A 19,397-nucleotide genomic window follows, 5' to 3' on the forward strand; every position below is an offset into this window, starting at 1 on the left:
TGTCCAGCCCCAGCACTGAGCCTCATACAAGCCCCTCATGTTCCCTTCGAAACCTGCACCTAGCTACGCTCTGAGCCAAAAAATTAGGGCCTGGTTCATCCTCTGAGGGCTCTTCAACTCCCCAACCCCATCCAGATACCTCAAGAACCAAGCACACAAGATGGGGGGACTCCATGGGGGCTGCCCACCCCGCCCAGACTGACAGCCGTACCCCTGCCAGCCCTCTTCTGCAGCCTGGGCAGGTGTGGAGAAAAATGAGGCTGGAGACAGAATGCATGTGTGTGTGTGTGTGTGTGTGTGAAGGGGGGGGCACATAAAACAGAAACAAATAGAGAGTTCAAATGTGAAACGATTTAAAAAAAAATAAATGGAAGGGAGTGAGATAAGGCAGGGTGCCTCTGCTCCCTAGTTAACATTCATTGGATTGAATAATCAGCCTTCATTATCTCAAATTGTCTGCATATTTGCCCTCAAAATGCTAATTTACAGTTGGCTGGGAGCAGTCGTGGCCTATTTTGACTAAAATATTATTTCACTTTGTCGAGCATTGTTCCTAGCTGTCGGGCATCTTGGTTTGCAAAGGGAGAGGAGGGGAAGAAGCCGAGGACAGAGCAGAACATTTTCCATCAAAGTCATGCCCGCTGCGGTCTGATTATGGGCTCCCTGTTTTGCGTAGAAATGGCATTTCTAAGCCTCCCAGTAAAATTAGAGTCTTTATCATCTTCTTCTAGGGGATAGACCGTTTATCATTCATCGCAGAAATAGGAAATAAGGAGAAATAATTTTGTTTTGTTTTGTTTTACTGAAGGGGTGGAAAATCTTGCTCATCACAGCCCCTCCCTCCCAGGCAAGACAGCCTGCTCCTCCCTCCGCCTGCTCTCCTGGCTGTGACCTCCACCTGCTGGACTGCTCGGCCTTCAGCCATCTGCTGGCCTCCAAGCGAGGGTCTTAGGCGGCTGGCCACAGCTCTAGAGTCTGGGTGGAAGTGTGTGAACGCCCCCTGAACTGCAGTCCTGAATTAAGAAAGACGCAGCAGCGACAGCTGGGTGTAATAGCCCAGTTCACCTTGGTTCACAAAGGAGTGTGGGCCCCTCGCTGGGCTTTCAGTCCCTGGGCTGCTGGGCTACACGGAGCCCACTCCACGCTCAGCCCCTCCTCGGCCAGCCTTCCCCTAGGGAAGAGGTTAGGTGGTTAAAGGGCCCACCTGGGCCAGGACAAGCTCGTTCTGCCTGTGGGTGGAGTCCAGAGACCAAAAAGAGCCTTCAATTCATCCCATCCCATGGCAAAACCGAGGCCATGGTTAAAGGTGATCAATTGGGTTAGTGAGTTATCGTGGTGATTCCTTTTTTGGGCTTCTTGGTTTGTTTTTGCACATTTATTTATTTCTTGGAAAGGCAGCAGAGAGAGAGACAGCAAAAGACAAAGAGAGATCTTCCACCAGCTGGTTCACTTTCCAAATTTCTACAAGAACTAGAAGTAGGCCAGGCTGAAACCAAGAGCCAGGGACCCCATGCAGGCCTCCCACAGAGGGAGCAGGGGCCCAGCTCCTTGGGCCAGTGTCTATCTGCTGTCTCCCAAACACATTGACAGGATTATGGGTCAAAAGTACAGAGGAGGGGCCCGGCACTGTAGCCTAGTGGCTAAAGTCCACACACTGGGATTCCATGTGAGTGCCAGTTCATGTCCTGGCAGCCCTGCTTCCCATCTAGCTCCTTGCTTGTGGCCTGGGAAAGCAGTAGAGGATGGCCCAAAACCTTGGGACCCTGTACCCACGTGGGAGACCCAGAAGAGGCTCCAGGCTCCTGGCCTTGGGTCAGCTCAGCTCCTGCCATTGGGGCCACTTGGGGAGTGAATCAGTGGACGGAAGATCTTCCTCTCTGTCTCTCCTCTTCTCTGTATATCTGACTTTCCAATAAAAATAAATATTTTTTTAAAAAAGTACAGAAGAGCTGGGCTACGAAACACAACTTTGATATAGGATCCAGATGTGCCAAGTAGGGTTTAACCCACTGTGCCACAATGCCCAAGTGTTAGGTGCTCCTTCCGGACACCCTTCCTCAACCCTCCCTCTGGTGTTTTGTCTTCTCCGTTGCCATCGCTCTCTTGCTGTCAACACATAACTCTTCTGGTCCTCTGTGCAGCAGGAAAATTCTAGGTTGCTGTGAAGGTCAACTCAGAGAGCCAGACACAGGATGCCAGTCAGGAGTTCCCCAGCAGCTATCCTGTTGCCACAGCTAACTCCCCGCCCCCACCACACCCCTGTTCCATGCGGCTCAGCCCTCCAGCCCTCTGCCAGTCCAGAGGAAGCAAATCGCATGGTCCCAGGCCAAAGTCCAGGGTCACCATGTATGACTGTCCACTGCAGAAAAACATCTGGCTGGGGTGGGGGGCACAGGACTGTAATTCAGCTCCTGCTCCCATTGAGTTCCATGTCCACCCTGGCACTGGGCTGCTGCTGCTTCCCAGAAGGGCGCCACTGGGCTAGCCTGGCCCTTTAGAGCTGTCTCCCAGCTCTCCCAGGTTGCCCTAACCCCCTGAGCTGAGCCTTCTCCTGGGGTTCTCCTCCTGACTGTCTTGAAGGCTCAGGATATTTTATCTAGATCAAGATCTGGACTGGGCAAGTCCATCCTCCTCCTCAGCCTGTTCTGTGTGTTGCAGAGAGTGGAGGTTATTGGGGGTGGTGGTGGAGAGCTTGTCTTATCATCTCTGTTTCACAGGCATCAAGGCCTCCAGGCACAACTCTGTGTCCACTGATTGCAGCTGGCACCTGTCTCTATGTGGGCCTTCAAATACTTCTGTCCCCCAACCACCTGATCCCTGAAGACACTGGACTGTCCAGCCCTCCCTGCTTGCGCCTTGGGGCAGCAGTTGCTTCTGGCCAAGCGCAGGACCACTGGTGGGGACACATCACCAGGCCTTTGATAGCACCAGGCTGCAGACTGCAGGCATCCAGCCACCTGCACACATGCACACAGCAGGCATTATACACACACACATCCCAGCCAGCGCTGCGCACACACACCCCACAGACACTACTTTCCCTCACTCTTCAAAAGCACTACACAAACACAGACACAGCCCAGGAGATGCTACCTACACAGCTACACGCAGCAGACACACATAGTCTGCCAACATCCCCTAAACCTGCACCTGCATCCAACAGATTCCATCTGTACCTTCAGGTGACACCACACATAGAGCACTCCCACCTGTTCACATGTGCCCTGTCGCAGTCACTGGCCACGGGAAGAACTGAGAGGCCATCTCTCTACTCCCCTGCTGGCCCACACCCGCCTCCGGGAGACACAGCACATGGGGCCTCCACAATTCGCTTGATGTGCAAACAGGAGAGGCCGTGGCCGAGGCCCACAGAGGTTCAGCTCAGCTCTGCCACTGCAGAGTCACATGATCTGGGTCACCCTCTCCTCCATCTGATATGAAGGATTAGGAGGACTTGTCCAACCAAACCTTCAGGCGGGGGGGTCAGGACTTGTGTGGCCAGCATACTGTACACATTAAGACCCACTGTGGGCTGGTGTTGATGGGAAGCTTAAGGAATTCTGGGCCAGGTTTGGGCCCTCTCCATAGGGAGTTCGGTGTCTGGCTAGAGACAGAAGCAGGGATTAGGATCAGAGGATGTGAAAATGCAAACACACCAGTTGTATCAAGCAAGCAATCTAGCGGTGGCCACTGAGGCTGGCCATGTCTAGAGGGAGGGCAGGCTTGGGGAGAACAGCGTGGGAGGGGCAGGGTAGCCGGTCACTCTCGTGAACTCACTGTCCAGCAGGCTGCTCTTGGCTATGACTCGCGACTGAGGCGCCTGCCACGTGCTGCCCCCCATCTGGGAGATTGTCGGTCCCAGGAAGGTGACATCTGAGGAGCCCGTGAGCATCATGGGGACTGTGAGGCATATGTACAGGGGAATGAGCAGTGCCTGAGCTGTGCCAGCCATGAGGGCAGACCTGGGTCTAGGGTAAGGCAGGTAGGCGTCCAGGCTGTAAGGCTGATTTTCATTTGATTATTTTATTTGAAAGACAGAGTGACAGACATGGATCAGTCTTTGGTATGCCAGTCCACTCCACCATGTGGCCACCCTGGGCTGCACCAGGAGCCTGCAACTCCAACCTGGTTTGCCATGCAAGTGGCTGGGGCCCAGGCACTTGGCCCATCTTCCACTGCTTTCCCAGGTGCACTAGCAGGGAGCTGGTTTGGAAGCGCAGCAGCGGGGACCCCAACCAGCTCTCTAATATGGGATACCGATGTTGCAGGGCAGCAACTCTACACCTCCCTCTGGCCCTACAATATATAAACTTTTTTTTTAAGGATTTTTTTTGGGGGTCTGGCACGATAGTGTAGTGGCTAAAGTACTCGCCACGAATACACCAGGATCCCTTATGGGCACCGGTTCTAATTCCAGCGGCCCCACTTTCCATCCAGCTCCCTGCTTGTGGCCTGGGAAAGCAGTCAAGGATGGCCCAAAGTCTTGGGATCCTGAGACCTGGAAGAAGCTCCTGGCTCCTGGCTTCGGATGGGCTCAGCTCCAGTCATTGCGGCCGCTTGGGGAGTGAGAGAATCATTGGATGGAAGATCTTCCTCTCTCTCTCTCCTCCTCTCTGTATATCTGCCTTTCTGATAAAAATAAGTAAATCTTTAAAAAAATTTTTTTTTAACTTGAAAGGCAGAGTTATGGGGGTGGGTCTTCTATCTACTGGTTTACTCTCCCAATATGGCCACAGTGGCCAGAGTTGGGCCAGTCTGAAGCAAGGAGCTTCTTTCAGGTCTCCCACCTGGGAACAGGGACCGGAGAAGTTGAGCCATCCTCTGCTGCTTTCCCAGGCCATTAGCAGGAACCTGGATCAGAGGTAGAGCAGCCAGGATACAAACCTGTGCTCACAGGGGATGCCAGTGTGCTGCAGGTGGAGGATTAGTGTCGGAGAGGCTGGGAACTGCCCAACTCTGGCTCCTACTGTGAGCGCCCAGTAGTAAGCCCAGCAGCATACTCGGCCTCATTCTCCAAAGATGGCCTGGTCTCTTCAGTCACCTGGCAGGCCCAGGGCCTTGGGCATTCCTGGCCTGGACTCCCTTTGTAAGCAGCTTGCTATGCCCCTGTCCTCGGCTCCCCAACTTTGCCTGGAGATCTCAATATCCTTTTCCAGGGACATTTTCCACTCATGAGTCCGGGTGGACCTGCACTGCAAGAGGAGCGGGAGTCTGACTGCCTCCCAGGAGCCAAGGAGCAGGGTTAGGGCACCCCCAGAGGAAGCTGGGCTGAGCCTGCGGCTCCCGCGCTAATCAATGGGCCGCAGCCGCGGGAGGGTCTCGGCCCCGGATTAGCGGCCCGAGAAGAGCAATGACCGCGGTCGGCCGCGCCCGGCTGTCCTCGGCCCAAATGCCACATTTCAGATGCAGAGCCGCAATCGGCCTGTTTGCTCGGCAGCCGGGGGGCTCGGGGCAGGAAGCCAACTCGCAAGTGTATCGGAGATTAGAGCGGGCGGCAGCTGCCTCAATCCCCCGGCCTTGATTCCGCCCGCGGCCGCGCCTTGCCGTGTGCAGGCGGGTCGGGGAAGAGGAGGCCGCGGTCCCCAACCCGCCAGCACCGGGGTGGGAGAGGGGCGGCTCCGAGCGCAGAGCACGCACGTGGCCAACTATGCCAAAGACCTTGGCGGGAGAGAGGACGGGGGCAAGGGCGCCGCTGCCCTTCGTCCTCACTCCTCCCTCTACTGACCCTGCAAGGCTGTAACCCTGCGCGTCCTAGCTCCCCGCCATCTGCCCGCAGTTCCCAGCTGGGGTTGCACCAGTGAGATGTGCGCTCCCGGCCGGGCCCCCTGCGTGGCGTCCAGGGGGTCGCCACACTGGTTTGCCGCCCCAAGCCCAAGTCGGAGCCTCAGGCCACACGTGTCCGAGCCCTCCAGGCCGTCTGCAGCCCGGGGGGTGGGTAGGTGTCTGTGAACATCTTGAGCATCTGGGAACCCTTGGATGTTTTGTTTGGGTTGGACGGTGTGGCCAAGGATAGGAACTCCTAACCCCTAGGCAGGTGCTGGGTTTACAAAAGGCAGTAGCTGGGGGGAGGGAAACACCTGTGCGCAGGTGTGCCCCTCTCAGGAGTGCCGGTGACTACCCATTCATGCCACTTTGCCCCGCGAATCAGCAGCCACGGCCGCGGGGCGCTGCGCCCCGCCTCCCATTCCCCACAGCCTGGGAAGGATCGTGGGGCAAGACGAACCCCAGTTCCCACACTCCGGCATCAGGTCCAGCCCCCCGCGCTCCGCGCATTGGCGTAGGGCCACCGAGACCGGAGCTCCCTGTTCCCTTCCTGGACGCGCCAAATCGGACACCCGCATCGCGCGGTCTGAGCGTGCCCCCTGCTGCCCACCTCGGGTAACGACGCTCTCCAAGGGCAGGGATTTTCCACCTGTATAGTCTCTGTAGAGACAGCACCCAAGAGGAGCTGGTTCTAAAGACAATGATGTCTCTACTAATGGGTTCAGCACCATCCAACGTTACTGTAGAGGAACGAAAACTACCCTTTGAAGGTGCAGTGATGTTGCTAGTACGCAGATACACAGGAGGTCAGATATGAGTGTATTACATGCAAAGGGACATCGTGAGATATTCTGCAGACCACTCACAGGGCCTGTATTCCCCAGGACCCTGTGTGAGGAGCTCTGTGGAGACAGAAGACCGAGGCCTACCTCCCAGAAGCCTGGGTTCCCCGAGCAAGCATAGACCTGAGTCTGTGCTGGGCCACGCTGACTCCACCCATCCCGGGGCTGGCAAAGCCGACTTCAGCAGCCAGCACTGAATCCAGTAGTGGCCTTGCCTGCAAAGGAGCTACTTGGTGAAACCTCAGAAGCACCCCTGCCCACTATCATGGGTGAACTGGGGCTGTAGAGCCCCTGCAGAAGCAGCAACGAGGTCAAGTCAGAGCCGAAGAAGCCTGGAGTGGCGAGCCCTCTTTCTACAGCTACTTGCCAGCTGTGATCAGGTCCTATCATCCCCTTCCTAAGTTCCGTGTTCCCTGTCTGCAGCGGGATTGCGGTTTTTTCCCTAGGGTGTGGTGAACACTCACTGCCATGATTTTGCCCCATCCAGCACAGAGCAGGTGCTTCAAAATGGTGGTCCCAAAGCCCTTAGAGCTCATGGGGAGTGAGGGACATCTGGCCACAGGCCATAGAAAGCCCATGAAACCATATGATCTGGCCCTGCCAAGGCAGCTGTGAACAAGACTCAAAATTCAATGTATCTGTATAGCAGCCTAATGTTTACGCAGATCATTTTGCGTGGCCCACAAATGGGGTTGTAAATATCCCAGGGGCCCTTGGCAGAACCACAAGGTCCCCCACGCCTGTCAGGATTTTTAGTCTTAAAGGGCCTCAGTCTGCCTCCCTTAGCTTTTTTTTTTTTTTTTTTTTCTGGACATCAATCTCTTACTCAAAACTCCCTAAGGAGAAGGAGAGCTACAGCTGGCCCGAGAGGGTTCCCTGAACCCAGGACACATGAGGTCATTCATCTCCCCCGCAGACGGCTGCGTGCTGTGTGATCTCATCTAAAGGGCCGTCCCAGCAACTCAGGGCAGAGTTCAGCCTCTAGGATTTCTTTCACCCCTAGAGGGAGCTGGCAATCAAGTGATCTTTGCCCAGTTCCTTGTTTTTCCATAAATATCTGAGACTCAAAGGGAAAAAAAAATTCTAGAGAAAAAAGTTCCTCAGTGTTAAAAAAAAATTTTTTTTTGAGGGTCCGGCGCAATATCACAGCAGTTGAAGTCCTCGCCTTGAACGTGCCAGGATCCCATACAGGCACCAGTTCTAATCCCAGTGACCCTGCTTCCCATCCAGCTCCCTGCTTGTGGCCTGGGAAGACAGTCCCGAGGATGGCTCAAAGCCTTGGGTTCCTGCACCTGCAGGGGAGACCTGGAAGAAGCTCTTGACTCCTGCCTTCGGATCAGCTCAGTTCCAGCCGTTGCAGCCACTTGGGGAGTGAATCATTGCACGGAAGATCTTCCTATCTGTCTCTCCTCCTCTTTGTACATATGACTTTGCAATACAGATAAATAAATCTTAAAAAAAAAGTTGAAAGTCACCGCAGTAAATTAAAAACCGTAAAATTTGAAAAGTTGGCCTGTGCTGTGGCATAGTAAGCTAAGCTTCCACCTGTTGGCACCGGCATTCCCTATGGGCACCAATTCAGGCCATGGCTGCTTCAGTTCCGATCCAGCTCCCTACTTGTGGTTTGGGAAAGCAGCGAAAGATGGTTCAAGTCCTTGGGCTCCTGCAGCCACCTGGGAGATGCAGAGGAAGCTCCAGGCTTCAGATCAGCTCAGCTCTGGTGGTTGCCATTTGGGGAGTAAACCAGTGAATGGAAGATTCTCTCTCCTTCTCTCTGTAACTCTGACTTTCAAATAAAAATAAATAAATCTTTAAAACAACAACAACAACATAAGATTTGGAGGGTGAAAAGAATCTACCAGAACTCAAGTTCAGATATTAATTCTTATTTATTATTTGAAAGGGAAAGCGAAAGACCGTCCATCTACTGATTTGCTCACCATATGCCCACAACATTTGGGGCTGAGCCAGACCAGAGCCAGACACCCAGAATTCCATTGGGTTTCCCACGTGGGTGGCAGGGACCTGTTGCTTCACAGGGTACACACACGCAGGAAGCAAGAAAATGAACTGGGACCCAGGGATACCCACATGGGAGGTGGGCATGCCCCTTGGCATCTGAACTGCTAAGGCAAACACCTGTTCCCGGGTGTCTTTTGCCTAGAAAACCTGCAATTTTCAGGTATATGGTGACGGATTTGGGTCAAATCAATACCTGTCTAGAATTCCCTAGCTGGAGGCTGAGTCCTTGCAATCCTAGAGCAGAAACACAGGCTGTGAGTTCACTGACTCTTTGGCCAAAAGGGCAGACCCAAACATGGTGAGCCTCTTCCTGCCTTTCCCGCATTTTCATGACCTGCACCCACATATATGTGCATGAGCCCAGCTCCACAGCAGACCCCGTATCTTCACTCCTTTCATTCATTGGTTTATTCATTGTACAAATATGGGGGCAGGAGGTCCGGGTTCAGGACTCAGCATCAAGAAGAGAAGCAATAAACAAAAAGGATGAAACTCGGTATCCTGGGGAGCTTACTTTTGTACTGGGAAACATAATGAAACAGGAAATAAGACACGTACTGGCTGGTTGGTGATAAACACTTATGGAAGAAATTGAGCAGTACGGGAAGACAGAAAGGTCAACCAGATGAAGAAAGCAAGGTCAGGTCAGGTTACGGGAGGATCCTTTGGATGCTGACATTCAAGCAAAGCCCTAAGGAAGATGAGTGGATGACCTATGCAGACATCTGAAGGACAGATGTTCCAGGTGGAGGGACCTGCAAGTGCAGAGCCCCATGGCAGGAGTACGCCTAGTCAAGGGAAAGCCAGGCCGTGCCCCGTTTCCTCTGAGCAGTGAGGACAACTGGCATGAGGAGTTCAATTTGTTCCTGGGCATGTGTTCTCTGGCCAGGCAGCACGAGCCTCCCCCCACATCCCCACCCCGGCCCAGGAGTGTGTTACAGTGTAGTGTCCAGGAACCAGCATCATGGCACAGCATATTGAGCTGCCACTTGTGATGCTGGCATCCCATATCAGTGTGGGTTCCAGTCCTAGCTGTCCTGCTTCACATCCAGCTCCTTGCCAAGGTTCTGGAAAGGCAGCAGTAGCAGGAACAGAAAAACGTGCCTGCAAGGGAAACCTGGATGGAGTTTCTGGCTCCTGGTGTCAGTCTGGCCCAGGCCTGGTCACTGTAGCCATTAGCAGAGTGCGCTAACAGGTGGAAGACCTCTCTCTCTGTGTCTCCCCCTCTCTCTCTGTAAGTCTGCCTTTCAAATAAATAAATTCATCTTTAAAAAAGAAAGCAAGACCCAACACGGTGGCCTAGCAGCTAAAGTCCTCGTCTTGAACGTGCTGGGAATCCCGTATGAGCAATGGTTCTAATTCAAGCAGCTTCACTTCCTATCCAACCTCCTGCTTGTGGCCTGGGAAAGCAGTAGAGGACGACCCAAAACCTTAGGACCCTACACCCACTTGGGAGACCTGGAGGAAGCTCCTGGCTCCTGGCTTTGGATCGGCACAGTACTGGCTGTTGCGGCCACTTGGGGAGTGAATCAGTGGACGGAAGATCTTCCTCTCTGTCTCTCCTCCCCTCTGTGTATCTGACTTTGCAATAAAAAAATTAAAACAAATTAAAAAAAATATATAAAGCATGTAGATTCCAAGGCACTGAGTCAGGAGCTGCGCCTGCTCTAGCCCCCTAGTGACTTACGTGCTCACTGGGGTCTGAAGAGCAGCCTGCACTGCTGCCTTAGAGAATCCCTAGAAAGCTTCACTGCCCCTGACTCCCCTGTGTCATCCCAGACCACTGGGTCCCAGCCTCAAAGGCAGGACACCTGCATCCAGATAGCCGGTTCCCCAACAGCCAGTGAGGAAGACAAGCTCCAAACCTTCCTTGACTTGCGTTCCCACTGCATGAGCCCTCTGTGTGGCCACTCTCAGAGAAGGAAGCAGTGGGTTGAGCCCCATGCCAGCAGGATCCAGCAGTCCCCTAACCTCTTCAGAAGCCTGAAGATGTTGACTTTCCCAAATGGCTCCTGGACTGTGGGGACTCACATGCCCACTCCTATGTTTGAAGCCAGGCCTGCAAGGGGCAGCCAGCCTTGCAAGTGTGAATAGCAAACAAATCGATTTGCATGCAAACCTCCTAACAGGAACCTGAGCTCTGGGCTGAGCAAACAGGAGTCAGAGCCCCTTTTCCTCTCACAGACCCCCAGCTTCTGCACCTGGCCAGCTGGAGGCCTCCCAGGACCCCTCCCCCACTGTCCCTCCCCGGCCCACCCTCCTCCAAGAGGGCAAAGGCTTGGTGACAGCCTGCTTAGAAGACACTTGAGGAGGTCACACACATCCTAACCCAAGTCTCCCTGTGTCCATTTCAATAATGCCCCTGAGCCTCTGTTCCAGTTCAGCTGGTAAAGAGCTAAGAAAGGAGCTAATGCCCAAGTCAGGAGGTAGCCTCTACAAAGAACTCAGCACCATGGCTCAATGCCTAATTCTCTGCTGAATTTATTTTTATTGCAAAGTAAGATATACAGAGAGGAGGAGAGACAGAGAGGAAGATCTTCTGTCTGCTGGTTCACTCCCCAAGCAGCCGCAACAGTCAGAGCTGAGCCGATTCAAAGCCAGGAGCCAGGAGCTTCTTCTGGATCTCCCACATGGGTGCAGGGTTCCAGACTTTGGGCTGTGTTCAACTGCTTTCCGGTGGGAAATGAAACAGCTAGGATTAGAACTGGCACCCATTAGGGATCCTGGAATGTGCAAAGTGAGAACTTTAGCCTCTAGGCTACTGTGCCAGGCCCAAGATTTATTTATTTTACTTAAAAGTCAGAGTTCTAGAGTGAAAGAGATCTTTCATCTACTGGTCTACTCCCCAAATGGACGTAATTGCCAGAATTGGGCTGGTCCAAAGTCAGAAGCCAGAAGCTTCTTCCGGGTCTCCCAAGACTTTGGGCCATCCTTCTTTTCTGCCTTCCCAGACCAAAAACTGAGCTGGATGGGAAGTGTAGCAGCTAGGACAGAAAATGGCGCCCGTACACTATGTCGGCACTTGCACGTGGAGGAACAGCCTTTGAGTCACCATGTTGGCCTCCTTAACAAGTTTCATGCTGCTACAACTCCATCTCCTACTCATCCTCAAAGGGGAAAAAAAAGTAAACCTCTTTTCCCTCTGAAAGCTGTGGCCAAAGAAAAGGCAAGGATTCAATCAAATTCTATTTCCACCACTTCAGAGAAATCCCTCTGGGTTTTTTCATAGCTGGCTAAGCCACTACCTGTGTGGTGTCAGCATCTCAAATGGGCACCAGTTCAAGTCCTGGCTGCTAAACTTCCTATCCAGCTCCCTGCTAATGTGCCTGGGAAAGCAGCAGAGGATGTCCTAAGTCCTTAGGCCTCTGCACCTTGAGGGAGTCCCTGAAAAAAACTGTAGCCTCCAGGGTTCAGCCTGACCCAGCCCTGGTTGTTGTGGCGATTTGGGGAGTGAATGGATGGATCAAAGATTCTCTGCCTCTTCTCTCTCTGTGGCTCTGCCTTACAATTAAACAAAAAGTAAATCTGAAGGAGGAAGGGGAGCTTAAGTAACAGTGCTTTCAGAACAAGAATAGGGTTGTCACATTGGTGTGAAGGGAGTGAGCTGGGAGTTCAGAGTCCTGGACCCAGTGGGACTCTGCCTTTGGGCTAGGTCACCCCTCACCTAGCCCAGCTTCCCTTACTGTTCATTTTGACTAGATGGTTACTAAGGTCTCTCCCGCTGCTCCCAGCCGTGAGGAGACTAGACTCAAGGCCTAGATGCTCTGGTCCCCATCCTTCCACTCTGGTCACGCCTTCTCCTCTTTGGTCATTCTCATGGGTGGGAGCCTCCCCCTCCCCCCGGGGGTTCCTGCTACAGCCTCTCTCTCTCTGCATGGTCTTGCCTATTCCTGGGCCTTGGCCAACTTCCCTTTCCCTGGAAGCATCTCCTCTAAGGAGTTCCCCAGACTTCCCAAGGGCCAACCCCATCTCTACCACACACACTCCCAGGGGCAAGCATCCCACAATCCCTTTGGCTGGGCAGCTGCACTGGTTGACTGTGGATGTGTTTCTCTCCTCCCACTTCTGGCCCCCCACATCAGGAAACTGAATCCCCACCAGGCCACCAGGCATAAATTCTATCCTTCGCTACTCATTGTACCCTCATAAAACCCAACAACCAGCGCTACCTCAAACACACGTGTGTGGACTTGGGTCTAATTGAAAAGCAGGGGTCTCGTGAGCCACAGGAAGAAGGAAATCCTGGGTGAGTGCTAGGTGCAGTGCGTGTGAGCAACAGTAACGCCCCTCATGGCATTGGTGTCACTGTGCATTCCAGAGGGAGGAACAAACACGGTTGTTTACTCTCGGCCCGCCAGGTACAGGGGATGCAGGAGGGGTGGAGGAGGAGAGGAGCAAGGGTAGACTGGTAGAGACAGCTGGGCAATGGGAGGAGATGTGTGGTTTTCCCTAGATAGCCTGTGCGCCCTCTGACCCTACAAGCTGGGCTGCAATTGTTGCATGATGACCTTGGGCCCCCACCTAGGTCCACAGAACTATATGCTCACCTGCGTTCTGCAAGAAAAAGCCTCCTTGGGCCCAGCATGATAGCGGTTAAAGTCCTCACCTTGAACGCGCCAGGATCCCATATGGGCACCGGTTCTAATCCCAGTGGCCATGCTTCCCATCCAGCTCCCTGCCTGTGGCCTGGGAAAGCAGTCGAGGATGGCCCAAAGCCTTAGGACCCTGCACCAGCGTGGGAGACCCAGAAGAGGCTCCTGGCTTCGGACTGGCTCAGCTACAGCCATTGTGCTCACTTGGGAAGTGATTCACTGGACGGAAGATCTTCCTCTCTGTCTCTCCTCCTCCTCTGTACGTCTGCCTTTCCAATAAAAATAAATAAATCTTTCCAAAAAAAAAAGAAAAAGCCTTCTTTAAGAAACATGGGAAGGAAGGAAGAAAGGAAGGAAAGAAGGAAAGAAAAAGGGAGGGAGGAATTAATATTGTTAAGCTAATAATTACTCATTAATATTCATGGAAACTTCTTATACATATTTTTTCTTATACATATTTTTAAAGATTTATGTATTTATTCATATTTGAAAGGCCCCCAGACTGCAGCCCACGATGCTGCAGGAGTCAGCCCTACCTCACCAGCTAGCCAGCTGCTTCCTCTGCTACACCCTCACACTGGACAATAAGGACAGCTCTGTCTGCTATCTGTTGATGTGAATCTGTTGCAGGCCTCAGCCGCTGCCCCCATCCTGCTGTTCTCCACCCCTCAACCTTTTTTGCCAGGTACGGGGATAATCTCTCCAGAGGCATCTTTGGGCAATGTGGGAACAGATAGTTAACTGGAAAGACCAAGACAAACTGGCCAGTCCACCTGTTGTCTCTAAATCAGGCGAACTAAGCATCCAGGGAGTCCAGCGACCACGGGGTGGGAATTGCCCTGTGTGTGTGGTTGTGTCTGTGTGCGTGTATAAATACAAGGAGTGTGTGTGGGATGTTAGATGAACCTGCTCATGGCTTCTCTGCAGGTCCCACCAGTCTCCACACACTCCCGCTGAGCCTCCAGAGGGCAGCAACAGGAGGCTGCTGGCAGCTTGTAGAGCAAGATCAGGGCGGGAGCCCGGGGGCTGGATAGTGCGCCCTGATCCTTCCGGCCCGCAGGCTCAGGGCGGGCAACTTTAAACACAGAGCAAAGAGGACATTCACTCTTTGGCGCTAAGCCCACCTGGCCTCTCCCAAGGTGGGGCAGAGTGGGGCAGAGCGGGGTTGAGGACCTCCCTGTCCCGGAGTGTAGCCACTGTTCAGGACACGACTGTGTCACTGAGAAAACAGATCGATTGGTCCCCGCCCCTGCCCGCTGGGACCAATATAAGTCGGCAACTCGTCCTGGTATTTCTCGCACTCCTTACAGCAGAGGCATCCCTCTTCCCTCCCCACACCTATCTCTGCTAGAACCACGCCATGCAGGGCTCTTGGCCAAGAAGCCAAGCTCCTTATTGCTACATCTTGATGCCCCAGTTCCTGGTGCCCCTGTACTGCCTCAAGAACCCAGGCTTGCCCTGCACTGCCTCCTCCAGGGAAGCCATCCTGGCGAGGTCTGAGCCCGGCACCAAGATCGCCTTCTGGCCACCAGTCTGCACTTGTCCCACCTGGGGTCTCTGCAGGGCTCCCTCCCACTGTCCCGGCCTGGTGCGGGGTTGCCTGACCCCCTGGCGGCCAGCCTACCAGAACATGGATCTCCTTCCACTGTGGTCTCTGTGTCCAGTGCACACAGCTTCCTTCTGCAACCTCCACAGCCTCTGTGTCACAGGTAGGGCGCAAGGGATGAGAGCGAGTTGGGAAGGGGCGGCTGCGATAAATCAGTGGAGTGGAGAAGTCTCCAGTCTGAGGTCAGCACACGGAAGGGGTCTTAGCTGAGAACTGTTTAACTCATGGTTGAATCCAAGGACTGAGATAAAGGTCTTGCAAAACAAGAGCCTGGTACGAGTCATCCCTACCAGGCTGCAGAGGTGGGAGAAGGGTAGGTATAAGACAGGTGAGCCAAAGACTCTCCTAGGAGACTCTTGGAGCTTCCAGGGGACTCAGCCCTCTTTTGATCTCTGTCCTTGGTCTCTACCACTTTGGGGTCACAGTGTTCAACCAGTGTTCAACACAGTGTTCACACCATCCCCAACCACATTCTGTTCCTGAACCCACCATCCTGTGTTTGCTGAGACAAGAAGGCACTAAGGGTGGTGTTTAACCAAGAGCTGTTAGGAACTGGTGGTTACTCAGTCCCCGCTGCCAGCCCAGCTGCTGGAATCTATGGGAACTAGGGCATACTCTAACAGCCTTGCCCAGCTTCTCTTAGAATGCAACCCAGCAGTATCCTTTCATGAATGTAACTTTCTCCTCTAGCTGGTTCACTCCTCAAGTGGCTGAGCCAATCCGGTTGGAAGCCAGAAGCTTATTTCAGGTCTCCCAAGCAGGTGCAGGGTCCCAAGGTTTTGGACCATCCTATATTGCTTTCCCAAGGCCACACTCAGGGAGCTGGATGGGAAGTGGAGCAGCCAGAACCTGAATTGGCACTTAAAAGTGGAGGATTAGCTAACTGAGCCATTGCGCTGACCACTTAACATATGATGAAATCAAGGCTCACAGAGATGTAGGACTTGACCAGTGTTCTAATACTGGTAACAGGGCAGAGCTAGGATTCTGTCTAGATCTCCAAAGGAATACACAAAACAGTTTAACCTCTTGAAGGGCCATGGCTACTTTAGATTCCAAAACAGGGCAGGGGAGCTGTATACCTGCTGGGCTTTCCTGTCATTTGATCCTACCTCAGGCAGGCATATGGAAGTCTCATGGGTCCCAGTGGTTGGAGCATGGGAGGCCAGGACCCCAGCTCTGCTCTCTGCACTGGGGCTGTCTCTGCCAGCCACTGTCTCCCAGTGTCTCTGCCCAGAGCAGTCTCCTAGTCCAGATGCCCTTTCAAGCCCTGACTCAGGTGCTGCCCCCTCGCTGGTGCATCACCACTGGCCTATGGCTTGTGAATAGCAACTGTTGTGTCTCTTTGAGATGGTGACTCTTCCTCCAGGTGGACATGGCACTTGTCAGGGTCCAAGGAGTATCTTGTAGAGGGGACAGAATTTCAGATCCCACTCCACTCCACCCCCTAGCTGGCTAGCTGATTGTAGTGCATAAGCAGTGTATAGTACTTTCAAGGCAGCCCTAATCAACTGTTCCCACAGTAAGGTGGCTACAACTTCTAAAGATGCAAACCATTCCCCCGCTAAACATTCATCCTGCCCCCCTTCCCTACATTTCTTCTTCCTTACGACTTACTGCAATGTTTTACTTATTTACCTCACTTGCTATCTGTTTCCCCACCTCTAACATGTAAACTATAAAAAAATCTATTAGCTCCTGGGCTGTAGAATGGTGAAAGCTGGATCCTCATAGCATTGTCCCCACCCCCTTTTATTTCCCTCATTTATTTGTTGTCTGTTATAACAGTACTCTTCCTATTTCGCCTTCCTGTCATGTTACTTGGCCAAGAGGACAGCAACGCAATGGAGTAGGGGTGGAGTTGGGCAGGAGGCTGCTGACCAATATCCCTTGCTGCTGGTTGTTCTTTAGGATTGGGGCTGGTTCCCTGTGCAAGATCCTGGGATCCCCTAGAGTGGCCCCCAACTGAGGATGATGACAACACTGTGAGACACCAAAAGAGGTCCCGGACTACGTTTAACTTGGAGCAGGTACAAGAACTGGAGAAAGTGTTTGCAAAACAGCACAGTGTGGTGGGGAAGAAGAGGGCCCAACTGGCAGCCCGGCTCAACCTTACCGAGAACCAGGTGGGTGCAGAGTCTATGGGGTCTGGGCTGCGTCTGGGGACAGTGGAAGTCTCCGTGTCAGGGGAGTGGAAGACATGGGCCTCCTTCCTCTGTGCCAGATTTTTACAGAAGACACTCCCTACCTTTTTCCACATTTTTTTATGCAAAGAGAGAAGTTGCACTTGAAGTCACTATAAGGACAATATGATACTAACTTAATTATTCATCTAGAATAATGAAATATTTCCATGCTAAATAAGGAACTATCAGTAAAATCAAATAGTTCTTTAAGAGGCTAGATATTTCAAAAATAATAACTGTTCCCTTGACCCCTGTAGTCCCTTCCAGCTATTTTCACATTTCTCTGCTCCTTTCATGGGCAAACTTCCCAAGAACTTGCTGTGTTTACTCTCACCCTGGCCTCACTACCCATTCATTCTGTAACTCATTGCCTCTCCTCCCTCCTGCCTTTCCCTGCCCTCTCTGCTGGATCTCATTTGAGTCCCTGCTGCCAAAACCAGCAGGTGCTTTCCCATCTTCCCTGAACTGCAGCATCAAACAGCTTTCTCTTTCTCGTGACTACCAGACTTTCTTGGTTTTCCTCCCAGTTCTCTGGCCACTTCTGTCTCTTTCTCCATCTATGGACCTCAGAATCTCCCAGCTGGTCTCATGCTATTCCTGTGGCCAAAATACCATCTGCAGGCTGATAACTCCCACACAGTTGCCCTCCACTCAACTTACTCTTATGATTGTTACATCTAATGGCCTTCTTGATGTCTCCATTTCCACGTCTCAAGGGGAGAATTTTAAACTTGGCAAGCTTAAACCCCAGCTCTTGGTTTTTTCCCCTCCCTAGATCTATTCCTTTTCTCACAAGTGGGCCCCTGTCCATTAAGTTGTTTAAAAAGATCCCTATTCATGCCAAATTCTTGCTTCTCCTGTACGTCCAGCCATCAGCAAGCCTTTCACTGCTACCTCCAAAATACAGTTGCTATTGCTGCATTTCTCAATGCTCCAGCTTACACCACCCTCTCCCAATGCTTACAGGATCACCTCAGCAGCCCCCCAACTTCTGCCTTCACCCATTCTTTATACAACAGCCAGTTGTACAATCCAGATAAAATGTAAACAGAACTACGTCATGTCCTGTTTATATTTTTAAAGATTTATTTATTTAACTTGACAGGCAGAGAGCAAGAGCACTCTGTCCTTTGGTTTATTTCGCAAATGGCTGCAATGGCTAGGGCTGATCCAGGCTTAGGCCAGGAACATAGACTCCATCCATATTTTTCACAAGGGTAGCAGGAGCCGTCCTCCACTGCTTTGTCACATGCATTAGCAAGGGGCTGCATTGGAACAAGGATAGCTGTAACTTGAACCAGTGGTCCTATAGGGATGCTGGCATGACAAGTGGTGGCTTATCCTGCTGCACCACCATGTTGGGGCTCCTGCCACCCTCTCCCACTTTCCTCCTATTGCTTCCTCCTCTACAAGCTGCACTCTCCTCTTTTACCTCCAACCCTCCCGCCCTGGTTCCACAGCACTGTCCTCCAGGCTGTCCCCACCACCCCAGCCTCTCATCCTTGGAGCCTCAGCTTCAGTGCTGGTTCTTCAGGGAGGCCCCTTTCCGCAGCCTAGCTTGTCCCCATTTGTATCTGTTTATTTGCTCACCAGACTCTCCAGCAGGTGGGAAGCCTGAAGGAGCAGGGACAACACATCTGCCACTTACCACTCTGTCACCATGATCTAGGATGGCATCTAGCACCTAGCAGGAGCTCAGCAATCCTCCCTGGGTGCATGAAGTGACCAGAGTCACAATAAAGGGTATTCTGGAGGAAGAACAGATTTTTTTTTTTTGGCCCAGGCCGCAAGGGGTGAGCCCTCTGAGCAATGGGGAGCATGCTGGCACATTCTGATATTTACCTTCTGCTCTCATTTATAGGTGAGGGTGTGGTTCCAAAACCGCAGGGTCAAGTACTACAAAGAGCTAAAGCTGCAAGCCATCCCCGCCTGCCTGGATGAGCCCTCGAGCAGCTCTGATGCCACTGTGCAGAGTGAAGACATCCAGGCAGGAGTTGACAACTGAGGACAGGACATAGGTGCCTCCCACCCTGGGCCGTCTCTGGGCTCCTTTCTCCCCAGGACGAGCCACACCAGGGCCAAAGAGCATCAGAGGAATCAGGACCGTCAAGCAGGGGCTCCTCTCCTGGATGTAGCACTTTAAAGCACAGACTAGGGCCTTCAGCTGTGTCCTCAGCCAAGTTACTGAAGTGAGCCAAATTTCTGCACCCATGCTACCAGCAGCATTGCTAACATCCCTGCTGCTGACACAATGCCTGGGAAGCACTTGCTGTGTGCCAGGTCTGGCACCAAGGGTGTGGCTGAAGTTAAGGTTGATCGCCCCCACCCCCTGTGTGTAAGTTGCAGCTGCACCAGACCCCTGGCTTCCCAGTGGAGAAGGGCCTTT

At 52.7% G+C, this 19,397-nt stretch overlaps 1 protein-coding gene across 1 annotated transcript in view; it reads left to right on the forward strand.

Moving 5' to 3' along the window:
* Window positions 1–19,016, forward strand: part of NOTO (notochord homeobox) — a 62,742-nt gene extending 43,726 nt beyond the window's left edge. The window contains exons 2-3 of the mRNA XM_058667356.1: window positions 16,779–16,951; window positions 18,873–19,016. Of these exons, the coding sequence (XP_058523339.1) occupies window positions 16,779–16,951; window positions 18,873–19,016 (317 nt within the window). The remainder of the gene's footprint in view (window positions 1–16,778; window positions 16,952–18,872) is intronic.
* The last annotated feature ends 381 nt before the right edge of the window (window positions 19,017–19,397 follow it).

Source organism: Ochotona princeps, chromosome 8, assembly GCF_030435755.1.
Source record: "Ochotona princeps isolate mOchPri1 chromosome 8, mOchPri1.hap1, whole genome shotgun sequence".
Lineage (NCBI taxonomy): Eukaryota > Metazoa > Chordata > Mammalia > Lagomorpha > Ochotonidae > Ochotona > Ochotona princeps.